The following is a 22,000-nucleotide window of genomic DNA, read 5'->3' as shown; positions in this document are numbered from 1 at the left end:
CTGGATCTCTGTGATGGTGGTAGGTTGTTGTCTTCTGTCAGGACTGCTGAGTTGTGTCTTCTGAGATAATAACGGCTTAGTTGTATTCTCAGTGTGTTATTTTTGTCTTCCCCTTCCAAGAGCTGTAACTGTGTTTTTCTTCTGTCGGTCAGTGTTTTATATATGTTGTAGGACCTTCGATGGTGTCACTAGGGGGCGGAGCAATGACATCAGCAGGGGGGGATGAGAAACAATCACACAAACATTAAAATAAGTGGTCGTTAGTAGTTTGATTGATGCTTTTGAGCTCTGGTGCTGGTGAAAGTTGCTGCGTATGCCCTGGACCGCAAGATTACCAGACAGAGAAGTTCTGAATAGTATAGGACCCGATATATCACTGGAGGCCAAGGTGGCCGGACTCAGACTCACGTATTTTGGCCATGTAATGTGAGCAGAGTCACTAGAAAAATCTATAATGCTTAGACAGATCAGTGGCAAAAGAAGACCTAGCTACCAAAGAACACGATGGCTGATACTGTCAGAGCTGATACTGGCATGGATATCACACAACTGAAAGAAGTAGTGCAAAACCAAAAAACATGGAGGGAGGGAGGGAGCCTTTAGGGTCGCCGAAGGTCAAGAATGACTAAACGGCTAATAACAACATGTCTTATTAGTTATCCCCAATCACCTTTTGCTGTTTGACGGTGCCTATTGTTTAAAGTGATGGACAATTGTCATCGTAAGGACATGATTTTATTTCTATAGTTTATTACAGCAAATTAATATATTTACAATACATTAGTATTAGTAACTTTAATGGATAATTCAGAAGTTTTAGTTTTTTACCGCCCTTCACCACCACCAACCATTGCTTACTTTTTTAAAGTTTATGGTGATCTTGCTCTGTCACCCCTCCGGCTATTTTCGGTTCCACCCTCCTCAGAGAACTATGATAGCAAGAGAGGTGGGGAGGCATCCTGGTTCTATGGCACCCTAATTCCTGAAGACATGTCTGCCTGTGATTAAACAATATTTCTCTCAAATGCATTACATTAGTAAACATTGGCGGTTAAAGGGGTGGAGGATGGTACAAGCTCTGAAGTTTTAGTTTTTCTTTACCAGGAATTATCCTTTTACAATGTAAAAAAATAATAAACACAGATTACATTACAGGTTAAATATGGCCTTGTGCATAAATATTAGGCCGGACATTAAGCGGGGGTGTTACCCACAGGAGCCAATTGGATTACAGCTTTCATTTCTGCATTGGGTAATGATAGAAGCAGACAGCATTGCCATCTACTGCCTGCACTATTTATACATGAGGATACATTTTATAACATTCTTCTATTTGCCTTTGTGTTTGTTTGCCCTCCTTATGACTGACAGGAAAAGGGTCAGTAGGGTTAATTCCAGAGGCAATGTTTATACAATTCCAATAGTACTTTTATCGTATTTGTGCACATGATACTATAGTGCTTTGTAAAATTTGGTGCTGGTGCTGCCTGACATTATTGTTGCTTCCTGAAACCTCTTAATTAAGCCTGCTCAAACATCGATTGGCCTTTGGATTGGCCCCAATCATTATTTGCACAGCTCCATCCCCAAGAAACTTTAGTCCAGGAATTCCAACCCCTCTTCTTTCAACTTTTCCCTTATCCAATCCAACATGCGGCTCACATCAGTATGGAAGTCCCGAGATAGTGCCGGCACCGGTCCAGGTTTTCTTTTAGATCCATTACAGCTGTTGATTGTCCCCCAGCTAATAATGCCCACCTAAACGGTAAAGAAGAAATGAAATTAGTACAAATGAAAACCCCTAAAGATCCAAAGAGTGAGTCACATAACAATCATTACTGAATGTTAGACCTTTGAATGTGGATTAACCCTTTCAAGATTACAGTTGCTTCATTTTTTCATACCTGCCTTTCAAGAGCCATAACCTTTTTAATTTTTCCATCGACAGAGCTGTATGAGGGACAAGTAGAATTTTATAATGGTACCATTTAACATAGCATATAATGTATTGGAAAACTTTTACAAAACTTCTAAGTGAAGTGTAATGGAAAACTCCTGAAAATGTACCACCTGTATAGATGTTTTGGTTTGTTGGTGTTCAGGTTGTGGTAAAAATGAAATATTAACTTTATTTTATACTGAATCAATGTAATTATGGTGGTATCTAATTTTTACAGTTTTTTTATGTTGTACTACCGTTTCCCCCCGATAATAAGCCATAGTCTTATTTTTCAGGAATGTTAGGAGGCTTGAAATATAAGCTCTACCCCAAAAATATACCCTAGCGGCATTACAAAAAAAAAAGGAATACATTACCTAGCAGGCTTGGTCCAGGTTCCTCCCACTGCTCTCCACAGCTCTGGCGCGTTGCCCGCAGTCCTTGTCCGTCCATACAAGATCTCTTCCTGGTTGCAGGATTCATAAATGCCACCTCTACAAAGTGATGCCTGTGATTGGCTGATCAGTGCCCGAAGATCCAATCAATGCAGCACCTGAAGAACCAATCACAGCCATCGCGTTGTAGAGGCGGGATTTATGAATTGGCTAAGCCACAGGGAATCGAAGGGGCAGCAGCGGAGGAAATCGCAGGGTTCCCATCCCTGGTGACCGGAGACCGCAGCATCCCTGAATCCAAGCTCTGGTCTGCCTGCAGGAGCCTTCCAGGGGACAGAGAAGAAGAGGTGGCACGGATCCTTCCTGGAAGTAGCACTACTCACAAACTATCCATTGGGGCTACACTCACCCAAAGCAGCATCCCAAACCTACCTCAACTTGCCACCATGCTCACTTAGCGACACGAAAAGAAGAGGAACACCATCTAATAGCTAAGCCTACACTTAGAGAGGGGGACAAAAAGAAGAGTGTGCAGAGAATACTTTCCAAAAAGCATATTCAAGCACCACTTAACCTCTACTGCCACCTAGAGGTTTAGCTCAATATAACACTCTGCAGTTGTAGAGAAGAAGATCACCCACCTCTCTCATCCAGATTAGAAGGGGCCTTTAGAATGACTTTTAGAAGCAACCAGCACCTTTTGAGGACAAACTCCAGAAGGGACCCTCCCTTTTCTTCTTATTTATCCAGACCCATTTACTTTTCCCACCAACTACTCAATGATAACAAAAAAATGAGTCCCACACATCCAAAATCAGGCAAACCTATCCAAAGTCTCCCAACAACTAGCAAACGATCTTCTAAAATGCTACCAATGACTGTTCCGTTTGACAACTTCTCTCGCTCTTCGGTCAAGCACATTCCCCCACCACTGAACTCAACCAACCCAAAAGAGGAGACTAATGCACCTAATACCCCCTTTGATACGCTGCTATCCCAAATGCAGATGATGCTACAATCAGAACTCTCCAAGACATCAGCTGACAAAACAGACAAACTCACAAAGGAAATGAGGGAACTAGGCCACCGTACATCGGCACTGGAGGAGCGAATGATTAATGCCAAAACGGTGTTGGAATCACATGAAAAAGAAGTGGAACAACTACATAAGGAAATCCAAATCCTCCATAACAAATTAGAAGACACAGAGAATAGAACCCGTAGAGATAATCAGTGCATATGAGGCCTCCCGGAAAATATCAATATAGTGTTGAGGCTGCATTACCATCACAACGAAGAACAAATTTTACAGGCAGCCTGCTTGTCCTTTAGGTTGACGTTACAAGGACATAATTAGCAACTGTTCCCAGATTTGGCCCCTGAAACCATACTTGGAAATCCTTTCACAAAAACAGACCCAATATCGATGCGGCTTCCCATTCAAACTAACTTTCTCATACCAGGACAAAACCAACACAATATTTTTACCCCCGAAGGAGCACGGCAGTGTTTCACAGGGTTGCAGTTCCAACAACCGCCCTTACAATCGGACACTCTGACTCACTCCTATATTCAAGAATAGATCACATTTTATTATAGGTTTTTTTCTACCTCAGATAACACACTCTAAAATCCTATCAGTTTCCTGGTCAGACCACTCCCCAGTTTCCAAAAAGTCCTACAACTTGAGGGCTCTATCACACGAGTGCATAAATGGTGCATTTTTGCAGGCGACTGATATACGCGACCATGTGTGGCATTGGTTTCCAATCCAGTCGTTCACACGGGCGATTATACGGCGCGTAAAAACGTGGAAATGTGAAAAATGGAATATACGCGCCGAAACATATACGTTGGACGAAAAGATAGTTCTGGAACTACGTTTTGGCCAATATATGCTGGTGGGTCCCATAGACTCCTATGGTAGCAGGGGAAAAAAGGGAGGGAGAGGATGCAAAAAGCTTACATGTGCCTCTATGTAGGCATTAGAAGTCATTCAGAGGAAAAAAGACGAGCGAGGTTTTTTTGGGGTGTGATGTATTTTTTCGCTAAAAACCACACTCAGTGGTCATGTGAATTGTTGAGAAAACGCTAATTTTCCTGGCGAAAAAAAGTCCTTTTTACATGACGCTGGCGAGAAAACGTAAAAACGCATACGCTCGTGTGAAACAGCCATGAACCAGCAGCTAAAAGGCATCCCTCAGCTTCTAATATAAAAACACTTTCCCTGGCTAGAGCAGAGCTAGACCTATGTCTTAAGGATACCCTCGAATGCAAAATTAGATGGTCAAATCAAAGCTACTACACATTAAATGGCAAACCCTCTACACCGCTGGCTCGTAAACTTCGCTCAAACCCTCCAACCAGCCCCTTCTATAAACTACGCACCAGAGGGGAAGAATTACAGCTCTTTAACCATAGTTTCAGAATTTTAAAAAATTCTGAACTAAACTTTACTCACAAGCGCAACCCCCCTCTTCAGAACACTTAGCCACATACCTATAGAAATAGACATTCCCTTATAAAGCAAAGCATTTTCTGAAATGACCCCAGACGAGGTAGCAAGCGCTATAAAATCTCTTAAAATCAATAAGTGTTCTGGCCCTGATGGCTTCTCGGTTTTATATTATAAAGAATTCTCTCCGACCATCAGCACGCATTTTGCAAACTATTTCAATAATATGCGAGACGGGACAAACCTCCCTCTTGATGGCCATCTCGATGATTCCCAAACCGGAAAAAAATTGCCTTAGCAAACAAAATTCTCATCAATTCTCACTAATCTACGTTGAAATGAAGCTTTGAACTAAAATTTTAGCATGACGCCTCAACACTGCCTTACCAATGCTGATCGGTAAGAATCAAGTAGGCTTTGTTCCCAGTCACCAGATAACATTGCTAAATTACCCACCTCATACACTTATGCCAATCCCAGAGTATCCCTGCTCTGTTACTATCTTTGGATGTAAATAAAGCATTTGACACGGTAAAGGCCCATTTAGACAGGACGAATGTCGGGCAAACGATTGCCGACATTTGTCCCCGCATAAACTCGCTCCTATGCTCCTGCACGGGAGCTAGTATTGCTGGCTCACAGCAGGGAGGCTGGAGAAGATTTCTCTCCTTGCTCCCCCCGCCCCTCTCCATTGACTTAACATTGAGCCCGTTCAATACTGAACGCCTGCTTTTTACACTGAGCAATCAGCGTTCAGCTCATCGTCCATCGTTTATGCTGCATAAACGATAGACGAAGAGCAGATAGCTGATCGCTTAGTGTAAATAGCAGCTGTTCAGTATTGAACGGCCACTATGTTAAGTCAATGAAGAGGGGCGGGGGAGTGCAAGGAGTGAAATCTCCTGGTCGCTCTGTGAGCGAGACAGCGATACTAGCTCCCGTGCAACAGCACGAGAGCGAGTATGTGCAGGGACGAGTGTCGGGCATCGTTTGCCCTACATTTATCCCATCTAAATGGACCCTAAAGGCTCATACCTATGGAAATAGACATTCCCTGTATTAAGTGAAGCATTTTCAAAACAAAATTTTCCCAAATGAGGTAGCAAGTGCTTTAAAATCTCTTAAAATCAATAAGTGTCCTGGCCCTGACGATTATCGCTCAAAAGCCATCTTTTGAGGGATAACCGTTGTAAGTAAACATGCTGCCATTGTGCACTGTTCGTACACTATTCGTTCATGAGTGATTTCTAGCAAGCTAGAAATCACCAATGACTGTTATCAGCGCCGCACGCTGATTTTCTCAGCTGGCAGCGCTGATAGCATTCTTTCAGCTAATAATTAGCTGGGACTTCCCAGCGGGATATCAGCTGAAAACTCTGAGAACAAAGCAGCTGTCAGTTCCGAGAAACGGTAAGAGTGCTATCAGCTCAAAGGGACACTGCTGATAACTCTGAAACATACAAAACAGCTGCTTTTCTTGGAGTTATCAGAGGTGTCCCGCTCTGCCTGCATTTAACTCTTTAAGTAGCTAATTAGCTACTTAAGAGTTATGCAAAGATGATTGCTCAAAACTGTCACTCAAACTGTCGTTTGAGTGATTTTTGAGCGATCATCTTTCAGTGTAAATGGAAGAGGAGAAGGCAGAAGGGGTTAAAAAACACTTCTCCCATCTTACTTGAGGGTTCTCAGCTGTGACAGCCGACCTGTTTCTGATTGATTGCAGAGCAGGGGCTTTAATCCCACAACATATTTTAACAACGTCAACAGAAAAATAAAAAAGTTATGACTTTTGATAAGGGGAGATGCACATCCCCAAAACATCATTGCTTAGGTTAAAGCCTAAGAATGGCTTCACAGGAGCGTGTTTTTGTGCGTGTATACGCTTCTATTAGAACCAATGCATTCCCTGCATGCATTGTCTTCAATGGAATCGTGGCTGGGTGAGTGCTGCCTCTGATTGGCTGAGCACTGTGACCAATCAGAGGCAGCTCTCAGCTATTGAATGACAGCTGAGAGCTGTCTATATTTGGTCACAGTGTTCAGCCAATCAGAGGCAGCCCATTCAGCAGGTGGGGATTTTAAACCTCTGCCTGCTGAATACTCCTCAGAGCAGTGCAGGAGAAGAGCTGGCTGGACGTGGCTGAGCCACGACAGCTAAAGAAAGGTGAGTATTTATTTTTATCACCATTTTTTTCTTGTTTTTCAGGAAAGGGCTTATATTCAAAGCCCTCCCCTGAAAAACAATTACAGGATGCCGGCAGCTGAATCCCCTACTGCAGCTGTCATCTGTGACAGCTGTGGTAGGGAATTCTTTATTCCCTGCAGGGATGAAGAATTCCTTTGCAGCATCTGTCACAAATGTGGCAGGTGCAGCAGGGAATTCTGTTTCCTTGCGGGGATGAAGGAAACATCTGCCGCATGCGGCAGATGTGTTCTTCATCCCCGCGGGGACAAGGCAGCGGCGGACATGTAAGTATTTTATTTTATTTTTTATTTAATTTTTTTTACACCAAAATTCTTGTTTTTCAGGGAAGAGCTTATATGTAAAACTCTTCCCTGAAAACCAATTCAGGGGTGCCGGTCGACCATTGCCTTCAATGGAGCCGCTGGCAGCAGCCGCGGCTCCATTTTAGGCAATGCACGGACCTGCATACACACGTGTTTTTGCGCGTACATAGGTGCGCACCTATGTACGCACAAAAACATGCTCGTGTGAAGCCACCCTAAGTAAAAGAGCAGACCAGCTATTTACCCCTATACTTCCCAGTTTTCCTCCTATATATTGTGTTTAACTATAGAATTTGCATAAAGGTGAATGCTTTATTTTCCAGGACACATCCCTTGTGGTAAAATAGACATTTGGTCACTGATATCAGATCATGTTTCAAACTCTACAGGTATACAGAAGGTTCAATCAAAAATGAGAGGGTAGATTACCCTACTGAGATTGACGCCCAATGATTGCTGAGAAAGGGAGCGGGAAAGGGATTCTGGGTGATCCATGGGACCATGAGAGAGAATATGGATGACAAGAAGTAGCTGTCTGAGAGTTTAAGGAAATGTATCATGTATATTTTTTGTACTAATTAAACAGAACAGGAAATGTCAGACTATTATTAGGCTTAGTGATCAGAAATTATTAAAAATATAAAATATTTTTTGATGACACCTTCCCTTTACACTAAAGGCACAAGTCTTGAGCCTATGCGGCTGCACACATAATAGAGCAATCTATTATGGTGTTTTACCAAAAGTTCAACCTGTGTTTTCATAGCTAGGGGTCTAATTGCTAGTTCATATCCACTTAATGCATGATATAAGGAGAATGTGGCACCTGCTCACTTGCCCCTTGTACAAGAGAAGACAAAACTACACCCTGCTTTATTTGCTAAGATGTACTACCTGTGAAGAGGAAAAGGAAGGTGCACCCAACCTGAGCTGGTAGTGCCCTCTCAATAGACCATAGGGGCTGCCACTGAGTATGTGGGAAGATTGGGTTTTTCATTTACAGCTTATTGGAGCACTGTGGACAATGTCACAATTCACCCACCATGAAGCAAATCCAGACAAGAAACCAGAGAGACTATGAGATGAGCTTCTATATGACAGTCACTTACCTGAATGAAGCGTCGTTTGAAGGGCACAACAAGAGGACCTCCAGAGTCACCTGCATTAAAAAGAAAAGGAGACTGAGATGCACTTCCTGGTCATATAGTCATACAAAGCCCAAGCCCCATAATGACCCAGAATTTTTCTGAACAAGATCCAGGAGCCCTGTAGTCAACAGGTCCGGCCGGTCACCCTATCATGTATTGTATCTGTAGAAGGGTTTGCTTTCTATTCAAACAGCCGCTTCTCCCTATATTGGTTACAGAACTGTTCCCCAGTAGAGGTCAACAGAGTGTGTGTGGGTATTTTGTTGTTTTTTTTACTTAAAAGGTTTTTTCCCCACATAAGAGACTTATCTCCTGTCTGAGCACTGGGATGCCCCAATATCCTAAGAATGACACTTTCCGAATGCCCCATGTGAATGGAGCAGCAATGCACATGCGTGACTACTGCTGCATTAACTTTTACTGGACACAGGCAGATAGCTGAGCGCATCAAACTGACTCTGTCCTATAGAATCGAATGGCACTTTGGTCACGCGTAGATATTCAAGAGTAGTGGCAATGGACATATAAAAAGTTTAAGATCTAATGTTACACAGTGAGACAAATGAACACAATTTACCTTTGCAGGTTTGTGGATCCACTTCAGGTTCTATTCCTCCTGTACATAAGAAATTATCAGTCACAGCGTCTTTAATGTCTGGAATATCCTTGAATTTCTCTATTTTTTTGGTATCATCTAGACAGGCAAGCCTCTGTGAAGAAAAAAGGAAGATGTTATTTTAGTAAGGTAACTCCTGGTTGTACCAACAAAACTCAACCCTTAGGGCTCACTTACATGGACCTGTTACGCGTGTTTTTCAAACGCACAAAATATGCATTATACAGCAAATATGCATGTAACATGCGTATTTGCTGCATATGTTTAATTCCCATAGATTATATTGGGGCGTAATATGCCCCAAAATAGACATGCTTCGTTTTTTACACGTACGTTAAAAGAATGCAGGTGTGAATGGCCCAATAGAATTCAATGGGCTTTTAGCACAGCGTATTAGCGCATATGACATACGCATGTGTGGGTGAGCTCTTAGGCCTCATGTCCACGGGCAAAAGAAGAATTAAAATCCGCAGCGGATTTTAACTCTTCTCCCGCACGCGGATCCGCATCCCATAGGGATGCATTGACCACCCGCGGGTAGATAAATACCCGCAGATGGTCAATAAAAGGGATTTTTAAAAAAATGGAGCATGAAAAAATCTGGACCATGCTCCATTTTCGTGCGGGTCTCCCGTGGGGACGGCTCCCGTGGGCTTCTATTGAAGCCTATGGAAGCCGTCCGGATCCGCGGGAGACCTAAAATAGGAATTTAAAAGAATTAACTCACCCGCAGCGGACTGGGAAGGTCTTCTCTTCCTCACGGCCGGATCTTTCTTGCTTTGGCTCGGCGGATGTGCCCGGCGCATGCGTGCGGGACGTCGGCGACGTGCCGCCGGCGTGACGACTTCATCCGCCGGCCGAAAAAGAAGATCCGGCCGTGAGGAAGAGAAGACCTTCCCGGTCCGCTGCGGGTGAGTTAATTCTTTTAAATTCCGATTTTAAGCGCTCATGTCCGTGGGGCAGGAGGGACCCGCTGCAGATTCTACATGGAGAATCCTAGCGGGCCTGATTTTCCCCGTGGACATGAGGCCTAAGGGTATGTCCACACTGGACACAGAGTAACTTAAGTATAATCATGGTAAAGCACATCATTCCTTAAACCATTTTTTACATTTCACAAAGCAGCAGGTCAGCGGTGGAAAAATAGAATTTATCATTATGAATTGTTCTTACAAAACAAATGTTCTTGTTTTCAAAATCGTCCTTCTAGATATTTTGGCATTCTTTGCTTATGTGCTGAATGTCTTTTTTAAGGATTGTTTTAGTTGCAATTGAATGTAATGTATAAAATAATTTTCTATGCTTACGCAGCTATAGATACGTGAAAGTGCATGAGATGAAAACTTACTATGATTCGCAATGAAATGCTTGTTGTATTTCGATTGGATGTGGACGGGGCGAGGTAGCTCATGGTCAACTCCTGAAAGCTGCTAGAAATAACTATAGAAACTATAAACATGACTAGTGGAGGTCATGGGTCTCACAGTGACACTGTCGTAGGGACAGCAGGTACATGACCACAGAAGGTCATGGGCAAAAAAGCAGGTATATCCAAAATTGGTTGTCTCAATATAGAGAAATGAAGCAAGTTTGGGAGCCAATGTAGAGGTTGGGTAGGAGATCATGATATAAAGAAAGAAGTGGATAAGTGAATTAAAGTGTCACAGAAAGTGTATGCTGAAGTTGAATTGAAAGGATGTTCTACAACTACATGATGTACAATGACTTGATTTTTTTTCTGAGATAAGAGAATCGGGAGCTTCAGTGGGCTGTGACCTCAGCCCCATCTCCATGTCTTCCACTGACAACATGATGATGCAGCAGGGCTGAAATTGTACTAGAGCCGTATTGGGCTAAATGTGGTGTGGGAAAACCAGAGAACGAATTATTTTATATAAAAGTCTGTGCTTGGAAAGATGTGAGATTATGATCAGAGCATATAGAAGCATGAAAAACTGTGAAATCTGTTAGATACTTCCTGAGGATAATTGGCCTACAAAGAGTTAAGTGTTCTTTGTTCTTTCGGAGATAACAGTACATTCTGGAGGGGGTGCCTGTATGAGAAAATTGTATGCATGAAGTAAAAATTTTATTATATTGTTTATGTGCACCACTGGACGGCTGGGCTTAGAACGAGAGAGACACAGCCAAAGAGTTAGCCAAACCTCAAGGGGTGGAGCTAGGTGATATAAGTAGAGGGTGGGAAGATGAGTCATAGTGTTACCATACAGCGCGGCACGGGATCCCGCAGTCGGCGCGCGTCGCTCCGGCGTCGGCTCCAGCAGCCTGGAGCCCTGTGTCGAGGTTATCCCAGCAGCTTGGGACGGCCGGTGGGCGGCGGCATGGGCGTGTCCACCCGTAGGGTGCCGCCCGCACTCCTCCGTTCATCTTATACAGCAGTGGGTGGAGTTGCCTCCTCCCACTCTCCGCCCGGGGGCGGAACCTTGTGGTTAAGAGACTGGCAGTGATGTGAGCTCACTGCCAGTTATTGGTTCTGCTTTCAGCTAGTCAGTCTGTCTGCAGTTTACCTCAGCCAGTCACTAGTTGTCTGTCAGCCCTGCTATCCTTTCTCAGCCTGTTTCTGTTGGTCCTGTTAGCCCCTAGTCTGGTCTGTCCCAGTCAGCACTAGTTGCTATTCGGGTCCTGTCTATCTGCCTGTGAGCTCCATCTCCAGCCCTGCTTGTACTTGTAAGTTTTGTTGGTTTGTTACACCTGCCTCTTCTGTCGGCACTCTGTCCCCTGTTAGTAGTTCCATCTAGGCAGTCGCCAGGTCCCTAGCCAGTGCAGGGACTGCCGCCCAGTTGTCCGCCTGGGGTTAGCCAGGGCCGAGGCAAGTAGGCAGGGACAGTGGGGTGCAGGAGATCAGGGCACCCCAACTGGCGCTCGGGGGGGCAGAGTGCCGTAACATAATAACTGGCCCTTAAAATACCTTTTTTTTTATGGCGGCGATCAGCGCCCTTGCAAACCAGCTGCAAGACCTGGTGCCGGTGATCCGGGATTTGTCAGCTCGCATGGTGGCCCAGGAGCAGTGGGCGTTGTCGCAGGGGCAGAACGCCTTTACCAGTCCCGAACCCAAGTGCCCTCTCCCCGAGGTGTTCTCTGGGGAGAGGAACAAGTTTTTCGTTTTTCAACAGGCGTGTCGCCTGTTTTTTCGGATGCGTCCCCGTTCTTCGGGCTCAGAGGCCCAGAGGGTCGGGCTTATAATGTCCCTGCTGCGGGGCTCTGCCCAGACTTGGGCCTTTTCTATTCCCGAGGGTTCCCCCTCCCTGCAGTCGGTGGACTCCTTTTTTCAGGAACTCGGGGGCATCTTCGATGAGCCGGACCGAGTGGGGTTGGCGGTTTCACGGTTGCTGGCGCTGCATCAGGGGTCGCTTTGTGTGGAGGATTATTGCTCCAGTTTCAGACGCTATGCGGGCGACACTGCATGGAACGAGAGTGCCCTGAAGGACGTTTTTCTGCAGGGTCTCTCGGACGCGGTCAAAGAGCTGTTGATCTCCCATCCCATTCCCGGGTCCTTAAAGGAGGCCATGGAGCTAGCGGTGAAGGCAGATAGGAGGCTCAGGGCTGGGAAGCAGGACAGGCAGACCAGTAGAGTCAGGGAGGTCGTTTGTCCGGTTCCTTCCTCTTCCGTACCAGTCTCTGTTCCCGAACCTATGGAACTGGACCCGCTGGACCCCAAAGAGCGACGCCGAGTTCGGTTATTGCATCATCTCTGCCTCTACTGCGGGAAAGCTGGACATCGGGTGATAACCTGCCCCCTGAGGCCTCAGCGCCCACAGTCCGAATCGGCAGAAAGACTCCCAGTCCTAGGCGATTGCAGGGAGGGTCGCCTAGGACCACAGGTACGTCCTAGACTTCTAATACCCTGCCAGGTTAGATTCCGGAACTTCTCCCGCCTAGGGCAGGCATTTATTGATTCCGGAGCAGCCGCTAACCTGGTAAGCATGCGTCTTGTTGAGCCCCTGAGGGCGGAATTTTTGGCGCTGAAGACGCCAATTCGTTTTGCTAGCATTGATGCTACTCCTCTGGCTTCGGGCTTGGTACGATGGAGGACCCCAGTGTTACAACTCACTGTGGGGGGTCGCCATTCGGAAGGTCTATCATTCCTGGTAATGGAGAAAATATCGGTAGACATGGTACTAGGGATGCCGTGGCTGGCGTTGCATAACCCCCAATTCGATTGGGCCACTGGGGAGCTAACCCAGTGGGGCCCGTTCTGCCATAGCCATCGCGCCTCCCATCCTCCCTGCTCAGTCGAGACCGCACTCAGTCCCCGAGGTCCCACTTACCTTCACACCCCGTCCGCCTGCCCTGCTGCTGATGTCGCCACCGATGCCCTGCAGGGGGGACGGAAGAAAGGGGTGGGGTCTCGTATGCAGTTGCGTTGTGAGGAGAGTCTGTCGGTGTTTGAGCCGTACAGGGCGGGACAGAAGGGGTACCGGTCCTCTGGAAATCGCAAAAGGAGGGGTCGCAGGGGGTTCCATAAGTCTGTGTCGAAACCTGCTGTCCCTTCGGTGATGCCCACCTCCGGTCCCCCGCCGCCCACCCCGGTCCGTGATGAAGTTGAATACGAGGCCCAGGAGATCCTGGATTCTCGCCGGGCTACAGGAACCTTACAATATTTGGGGGCCCGGAAGAGTTTTTTGGAGTATGATAGCTCAGATGACAGTGATTTTAAAGTTGGAGATGCCTCAGATTTTGAAGGCAGCGTCATTGGTAGCGAGGATGGGTCAAAAGACAGTGGTGAATGGTTGGACATTGACTCGGAAGACGACCTGAAACATGACGATATGTCAACGGTTGGCCCTGAAGGAAATGGGGCAGCCACAGACTACCGAAGTCATGGACCTGAGGATCAGCCCATGGTGACCGCCCAGGAGGGTCACATTCTCGGGTTGGTACAGCGTTTTCGCAGCCGCCTCCTGGATAAGCCTGGTCGAGTTTCCGGGGGCCCGGAGGTCCCCCGTCAGAGGGGGGGTAATGTTACCATACAGCGCGGCACGGGATCCCGCAGTCGGCGCGCGTCGCTCCGGCGTCGGCTCCAGCAGCCTGGAGCCCTGTGTCGAGGTTATCCCAGCAGCTTGGGACGGCCGGTGGGCGGCGGCATGGGCGTGTCCACCCGTAGGGTGCCGCCCGCACTCCTCCGTTCATCTTATACAGCAGTGGGTGGAGTTGCCTCCTCCCACTCTCCGCCCGGGGGCGGAACCTTGTGGTTAAGAGACTGGCAGTGATGTGAGCTCACTGCCAGTTATTGGTTCTGCTTTCAGCTAGTCAGTCTGTCTGCAGTTTACCTCAGCCAGTCACTAGTTGTCTGTCAGCCCTGCTATCCTTTCTCAGCCTGTTTCTGTTGGTCCTGTTAGCCCCTAGTCTGGTCTGTCCCAGTCAGCACTAGTTGCTATTCGGGTCCTGTCTATCTGCCTGTGAGCTCCATCTCCAGCCCTGCTTGTACTTGTAAGTTTTGTTGGTTTGTTACACCTGCCTCTTCTGTCGGCACTCTGTCCCCTGTTAGTAGTTCCATCTAGGCAGTCGCCAGGTCCCTAGCCAGTGCAGGGACTGCCGCCCAGTTGTCCGCCTGGGGTTAGCCAGGGCCGAGGCAAGTAGGCAGGGACAGTGGGGTGCAGGAGATCAGGGCACCCCAACTGGCGCTCGGGGGGGCAGAGTGCCGTAACACATAGGTTTGCCCATCCTCAACATAGACCAGCCTAGCAGATAAGTGTATCTCCATTTGAATAGAATGTATGTATATGTGTCTATATATATATCTATATATATATATATATATATATATAGATAGATAGATATATATAGACACACATACATACATTCCATGTATTTTCCTTAATTCCAGATCTAGTCTGAAAAGAGGGTGTCGTATAACATGTCAAAAAGTTTTGAGCCAATATTTAATAGGTCCATACCACATCCAGTTGACAACTACCACTTCAGTCAAATTAGAAGGAACACCTGAATATATGCCAGCCATTGAAAAAAGGTTTTAGTTCCATAGCCTAAGAAATGCTGGGAAGGCTGTTTCTACTGTCATGAACAATCCTCAGTATAAAGGGACTCTAGGATGTGCTAAATGAAGAATTGTGACAATAAGTTGTTAAGCATTGTGAGATTATTGTTAGGGCTTTTGATAAATCGGAGAAACGTAAAGATTGCTGGAGATGTACTCATAGTCTCATAGCAGCAAAAGCTATGCTATACATAACCATTCCCCTTTATATGTTTGAATTAAAAGACCTGGCCAACACATCATACACGTCTGTGAGCTCCTGCAAATTAAAATGGGGTTATGTACCCCTGCTCAGCTTTCACCTGCCATCTTTGTACTTTCACGTGATGGTCTCTCCTATATGAGTATCCCTAAACACACTATTTTTAGGAAATTTGCTGATAACGTCCCAAGGCCTAATGGTAGGTCCCATGTGGTATGTATGATTAATACGATTTTTAGCCTTTTCTCCATCTATCCCATACTTATGTAAATGTTGGAAGTAGTAACTGATTATTTTAGATGATATTCGCTGTTAAGACTGGCAAATCAGATAAATGCAGTACAGTCCCAGATAATTAGTAGTCACTAACCAACATACAATAGTACTTTATTATCTTACAGCTGCCCAGGGTGGAATGTGTCAAATAATTGGACCCACCTGTTGCCATTGTATAGGTCCCAAAAGTAATATGCAGATCAAAACAAGAATCACAGAGTTGGAAGGGACCTCCAGGGTTATCTTGTCTAACCACCTGCTCAGTGCAGGATTCACTAAATGTCTGTCCAGCCTTTGTTTGAAGGTTTCCATTGAAGGTGAACCCACCACTTTCTGTGTCAACCTGTTCCACTCATTGATCACCCTCACTGTCAGAAAGTTTTTTCTAATATCTAATCTGTGTCTCCTCCCTTTCAGTTTCATCCCATTGTTTCTAGTCTTTCTTTGTACCAATGAAAATAGGGCTGATCCCTCTGCACTGTGACAGCCCTTCAGATATTTGTAGACCGCTATTAAGTCTCCTCTCAGCTATATTTTTTGCAAGCTAAACATTCCCACATCCTTTAACCGTTCCTCATAGGACATGATTTGCAGACAGCACACCATATTGGTAGGTCGTCTCTGAACTTGCTCCAGTTTGTCGATGTCTTTTTAAAATTGGGATGTCCAGAACTGGGCACAGTATTCCAGATGAAGTCTGACCAATAAAGAGTAAAGGGTGATGATTACGTCACGTGATCTAGACTCTATGCTTCTCTTAATACATCCCAAAATTGTGTTTGCGTTTTTTGCTGCTGCATCACACTCTTGACTCATGTTCAGTCTTTGATCTATTAGTGTACCCAAGTCTTTTTCACATGTACTGCTGCGTAGCTCAATTCTTCCCATTCTGTATGTGCTTTTTTCATTTTTCTTGCCCAGATGTAGTACTTTGCTTTTCTCCTTGTTAAATATCATTCTGTTAGTCACTGCCCACTGTTCAAGTTTGTCTAGATCTTTTTGAATCCTTTCTCCAGTGTTAGCCTTCTCCAGTGTTAGACTCCTAGTGGAGGCATACATTCTCCATGTTCAATCCTGCCAATTAGTTTAAATCTTTTGGGGGACAGATTATGGGAATCATACAAGCTATATTTCAAATACTGCTGTTGTGTGTAGTTGCTTACGTGATATTTAGGTTGTGTTGCATACCTTATAAGTTACCTAATATGGATGCTACAGAGCAACACTATTCTGTCCATAGGGAATCCACTCATTAGGAATTTCCTTAATTATTCTTTATCCTTACTTTATTCTCTCGCTTTATGAAGACATCTTTCCGCTGAAACGCCTTCTCTTTTTCCTCCGCAATAAACATGGCCTTCACCAATTCTCCAGAGAGTAATGTTTGTACTAGGAAATATAAAATGTTATGGGTTAAAAAAAATGTTTACATTTTCCATCTTTAACTACATTTTCGTGAAACTCAATGACACTTGAACTGTAGACTTAGTGATCTTGTCTCCAGCCACCTACCATCAGCGAGAGCTGACGGAAGACACATTTATATAGCTCCCATTGATCTCAATGATAAATCTGTCTTCATTAACCTTCTAAGCTCCACCTAGTGGTGATTATACACAGCCTGATTGTATTAGTTTACGCTATGGCTATGTAAGGGTTAGCAGAGAATTTAGAATTCGGTATCACAAAAGATGAAGTCTGATCCTTATAAAGTTCTATTATGAAGTTAAATCAGAACCAAATTTTAGGCCTAAGCATTAAATCACAAATTTACTGTGCAAAATCCTTCCCTCCGACACTCACCGTGATCGGCACATTTTACAGATTTCCCTCGTTGCTTTAAAGCCCAGGATGTTCCCGTTGTACATGGAAGACACATAGGTCTGCAGGAAGAGAAAACCGTGTCATTGTTGCTATCTAAATAATTACATTCTTTTCCACTAAAGCCAAATAATCTCTGGCTCTAAGAAGAAAAATCCAAATTCTTAGGGCTTACAAATTAGGTTTATTTCCTAAATTTGGAAACTTTCAGCATTTTGCAAATAAAAACACGCAATCAAACAAGAACAATTTTAATAGCTTAATACAATTGAAATAAGTGGTTTCTCCAAATTCACCACAAAATGCTTTTTTAATGACTACTGCAGTCTCAGGATTAGTCAACCCTTGGGAGTTCTGCGTTGTATAGGTATTAATAAAATGCTCCTTGTAGTGTTTATTGGTTAAAATTAAATGTGATTGTTCTCAGTAAGAGAAACCAAGTAATCTTGTAGCTATGATACCTTTTAATGGTTAACAAAAATACATGATGTTATTACCATCCTAAAAAGACATTTGTAAATCAGGGCTAGCATCCCACCTCAATTGATGACGAAATCACCAGAGCCACCAGGATACCTAGAAATCAACTACAGATAGTTCCCGACTTGCGAACATTCGAGTTACGAATTTCGCTAGATACGAACTATCTGTTTTGCACAGTATGATGCAATGCTATGGCAGTACATCCTACTGTGCAGGGACCGGAGAGGCTTCTATCAAGCCTGATGGAAGCCTGTCCGGTCAGATCGCAGGACACTGCAGTTGCTAGGCAGCCGGGAGCCTTCTGAAAGGCCCTAGGGCTGTCTATGCAGAGCGCCTATCAAGCCGTGCGCTTGATGGGCACTCTGCATAGGCAGCCCTGGGGCCTCTCAGGAGGTCCCCAGCTGCCTAGCAACCGCACAGCGTCCCGCGATCTCATCGTGGGACGCTGTACGGGCCCCCTGAACGTCGGGTGCCGGCTGTTTATTACAGCGGGCACCCGGCGGCAGCAGTTCCGACGAGCCGCGCTGCACGTCAGAACTGTTAACACTTTAAATACTGCTCGCGGTATTTAAAGTGTTAACAGTTCTGACGAGCGTCGAGGCTCGTTGGAACTGCTGCCGCTGGGTGCCCACTGTAAGAACAACCGGCACCCGACGCCGTATGGAGCGGGATCCACCCGCGATCCCGCTCCATACTACCATTTGTTCGACTTGCGAACAAAATGGACTTGCGAACGGGCTCCTGGAACGGAACCTGTTCGCAAGTCGGGGACCATCTGTACTCCAATACACAGAGAAGGAAGGAAATGGTTGTGTGCCTCTAATAGTGACCTACAATTCACAGCTAGAGGTACTAAGGAAAACCGCAAAGAAACTCCATCATACCCTGCACAAGGATGACCGTCTGAAAACCATATTCCTGGACCCTCCGCTTCTGTGTTACAGGCAACCTCCAAATTTGAGGAACTTTATAACCAGGAGTACATTGCCCTCTGACACACAAAAAGAAACGTATCCCTGTTAGAAGCTGCAAGACCTGCTAACATGTACTGACTGTGGACAAGATACAAATCTCCAACACGCAGCAAGACTATAAGATCCCTGGGACATACACGTCTGATGTTGTGTACCTGATCCTGTGCAGTAAATGTCCTGTTGGAGGGCTTTATATTGGAGAAACAGGACAAAAACTTGCGCAATTAAAGGAAGAAAGACAGAATTACCTGTGGCTGAGCATTTTCCTAGTCACGGACACAACATAGAACATATGAAAGTTACTATATTAAAAGGCAATTTCAAATTCCAACGTCACAGAAGAATTTGGGAGTACAAGTTTATAACAATCTTTGACACTGTCAAGACCGGAATGAACCTCGGAGTGGGCTTCTTGCATCAGTGGAGAATATGAGAAATCAGTAGCAGAGATAACACGCTGGCCTGGTGACTCCCTAACACCAGTTTAGAGACCATTAAATGTTCACATCCTATCAGTGGACTAATTAAGTATTTACCCCTCTACTCATTCTGTTCTGGTATTACTTTAAGTGTAAATTAATCACACCATGTCCGTATATATATATATATATATATATATATATATATATATATATATATGGCACAGACATCTTCTGATCTATTCCATTTAAGCCTGAGGAAGAACCCTGCGTAGGTTCAAAAGCTTGCTATAACATCATGTATTTTTGTTAGCTATTAAAAGGTATCATCTACCAGATTACTTGGTTTCTCTTACTCTTGCTCTACTGGCTAACATGGTATCAGGCATTTTTTGCTTGAAACTAATCTCTCCTTGTATTACATAAGGCATCATGTAGCAATTAATGGTCACAAGGCCACACTCTACCATGTTTTTCACTGTAATATTATTTAGATGGCTATAAAGAGCAGTAGGGATAGTTGTGAGGCATTTCCCCAGTCCTTGAACATACTACCATATTGCCCCATACTAACACAACGAAAAAACTTAGCCCCACTGTCCCCATTACTATCTAAGCCTCAATAACGTGCCACCCTCCATAACAGACACAACTGCAGTACACCTATAATAATGCCAGTCCCCGTGCCCTATAATAAAAGCTAGTCATGATGCCCTATTCTCTAGTGGTTGCATCTACAGCACTTAAACTGTTTATGCTCAATTTCACCAAGTGCAAGAAGAAATCTTCACTTATTTTACCTGATTTTTCTGGAAAACTCAATGTTCTTCTCCAGTTCAATGAGAGCCACATCGTAATCAAAAGAATTCGGCACTTTCTTGTCCTGTTTGCCCGCTGGGTCATACTTCTCATGACGGTGAAGGTTCTTCACTTTGAATGTCTTATCTACAATAGATGTAAATAGAGTAAGCAGACACATACATAGTCCTGAATGCCTCATATTGTAGGGTGTCTCCTAGAGACTCATATCCCTGATAGAGAACGTGTTAGAGGTTGTAGTTGGACATCAGTTGGAGCTTGAATGAAAATGGGAGCACTTACCTCCAACTTTGACAGTGATGGCATGGAGAGCATCATCAATGTAGAAGCAGTGAGCGGCAGTCAAGATGAAAAATTTGCTCACAATGGATCCTTTACACTTTTCTTCAGAACCTGCACGCTTTAAGTAAATAGAAAGAAGTGTCAAAGTTGTTTATACCAGTTACTTTGAATATATGATAATAAATGGAGCCTGATGCTGGCACTTCATGTATACAGTCTACTGAAAAAAGGACACTATCTGTTTTCTACAGCTATACTGCAATAGAAGTATATGGCTTTCAGGCAGCTTACTGACACCGCTTATCTGCAGCTGCCTGGCACTGGAAGAACATACAACTTTCTTATACTACATGATTACTGCTTTCCAACAGTTTACTTATGTAAATAATACTTAGAGTTTTTGTACTATGTAGTTATAGCTTTCTAATAGTGTGCTGAAATCTTTAATCACCAGCTTTGTGGCATTTCAGGTTTATAGCATTCTGACAATTAAGGGCCCTTTTACACAGGCAAGTGATCATGAACTTCCATTTATTAGTACACTTGTTCACTTGCTCATTGCCCTGTATAAACTGAATCAGTCGGTGTAAAGGGCCAGGGTAGGCCATATTTACACGGGCAATATTCTCATGCGAGTTATGTCCGATTGCAATATACACGGAACTTGCACAGGCAAAGAACCGATTCACTTGTACACAAGTGATTTTTTACTAATTGCTGCATCTCCTATTTTGGTGTGAGTCTCGCATGATAATAGGAATGTAATGTGCGGTGTCCCATATATTACACAGCACAAGGACAAAGTGTCCATATGCTGTGTGATGCGAGTTGTGCCCAAAAATCTTGGGTGGTGAACTCAACTTAGACAGGATGTCACTCTCGTCACTATTTGTGCTATTTGGGGGCAATTTTCGGTTGTTCATAGGTTGTGTTAATAAACCGCCCACCATAAATTGTTGCATGTAGTTTTATTAAGGTTTGCGGTAGTTCATTATATACCTGACCCTCCCAAGGCTACGAGAATCAAGACTTTCAGTTGCAACAACACGTCTCCTAGCTGATAAACTTAACCCCTTATTGTCCAAGCCAGTTCGCGCCCCAATGACCAGGCCAAATTTTGGAAATCTCATATGTGTCACTTTAACATAGAATAACTCCGTAAAGGTTTTGCATATCCAAGTGATTCTGACACAGTTTTTTTTTGGCACGTATTGTACTTAATTGAGGCAGTAAAAATAGACTAATAGAATTTGTGTATATTTATTAAAAGTGCCAAAATTGGGAAAATTTTGAAAAATGTTTAATTTTTTCACATTTTCAACTGCAATATGTCAAATGTGCAAACTAGAGATGAGCGAGCACCAAAATGCTCGGGTGCTCGTTACTCGGGACGAAATTATCGCGATGCTCGAGGGTTCGTTTCGAGTAACGAACCCCATTGAAGTCAATGGGCGACCCGAGCATTTTTGTATTTCGCCGATGCTCGCTAAGGTTTTCATGTGTGAAAATCTGGGCAATTCAAGAAAGTGATGGGAACGACACAGCAACGGATAGGGCAGGCGAGGGGCTACATGTTGGGCTGCATCTCAAGTTCACAGGTCCCACTATTAAGCCACAATACCGGCAAGAGTGGGGCCCCCGCCT

At 44.5% G+C, this 22,000-nt stretch overlaps 1 protein-coding gene across 1 annotated transcript in view; it reads right to left on the bottom strand.

Moving 5' to 3' along the window:
• Positions 1–719: 719 nt before the first annotated feature.
• LOC136580481 (complement factor B-like) overlaps positions 720–22,000 on the bottom strand; it is a 63,334-nt gene continuing 42,053 nt past the window's right edge. The window contains exons 12-18 of the mRNA XM_066581071.1: positions 20,357–20,474; positions 20,056–20,200; positions 17,362–17,441; positions 16,844–16,947; positions 9,023–9,155; positions 8,407–8,456; positions 720–1,758 (exon numbers count right to left, since the gene is read on the bottom strand). Of these exons, the coding sequence (XP_066437168.1) occupies positions 1,597–1,758; positions 8,407–8,456; positions 9,023–9,155; positions 16,844–16,947; positions 17,362–17,441; positions 20,056–20,200; positions 20,357–20,474 (792 nt within the window). The 3' untranslated portion in view covers positions 720–1,596. The remainder of the gene's footprint in view (positions 1,759–8,406; positions 8,457–9,022; positions 9,156–16,843; positions 16,948–17,361; positions 17,442–20,055; positions 20,201–20,356; positions 20,475–22,000) is intronic.

Source organism: Eleutherodactylus coqui, chromosome 10, assembly GCF_035609145.1.
Source record: "Eleutherodactylus coqui strain aEleCoq1 chromosome 10, aEleCoq1.hap1, whole genome shotgun sequence".
In the NCBI taxonomy this organism is placed as follows: Eukaryota; Metazoa; Chordata; class Amphibia; order Anura; family Eleutherodactylidae; genus Eleutherodactylus; species Eleutherodactylus coqui.
Note: the sequence above shows the minus strand (reverse complement) of the source record. Positions and strands in the feature narration are given on the sequence as shown.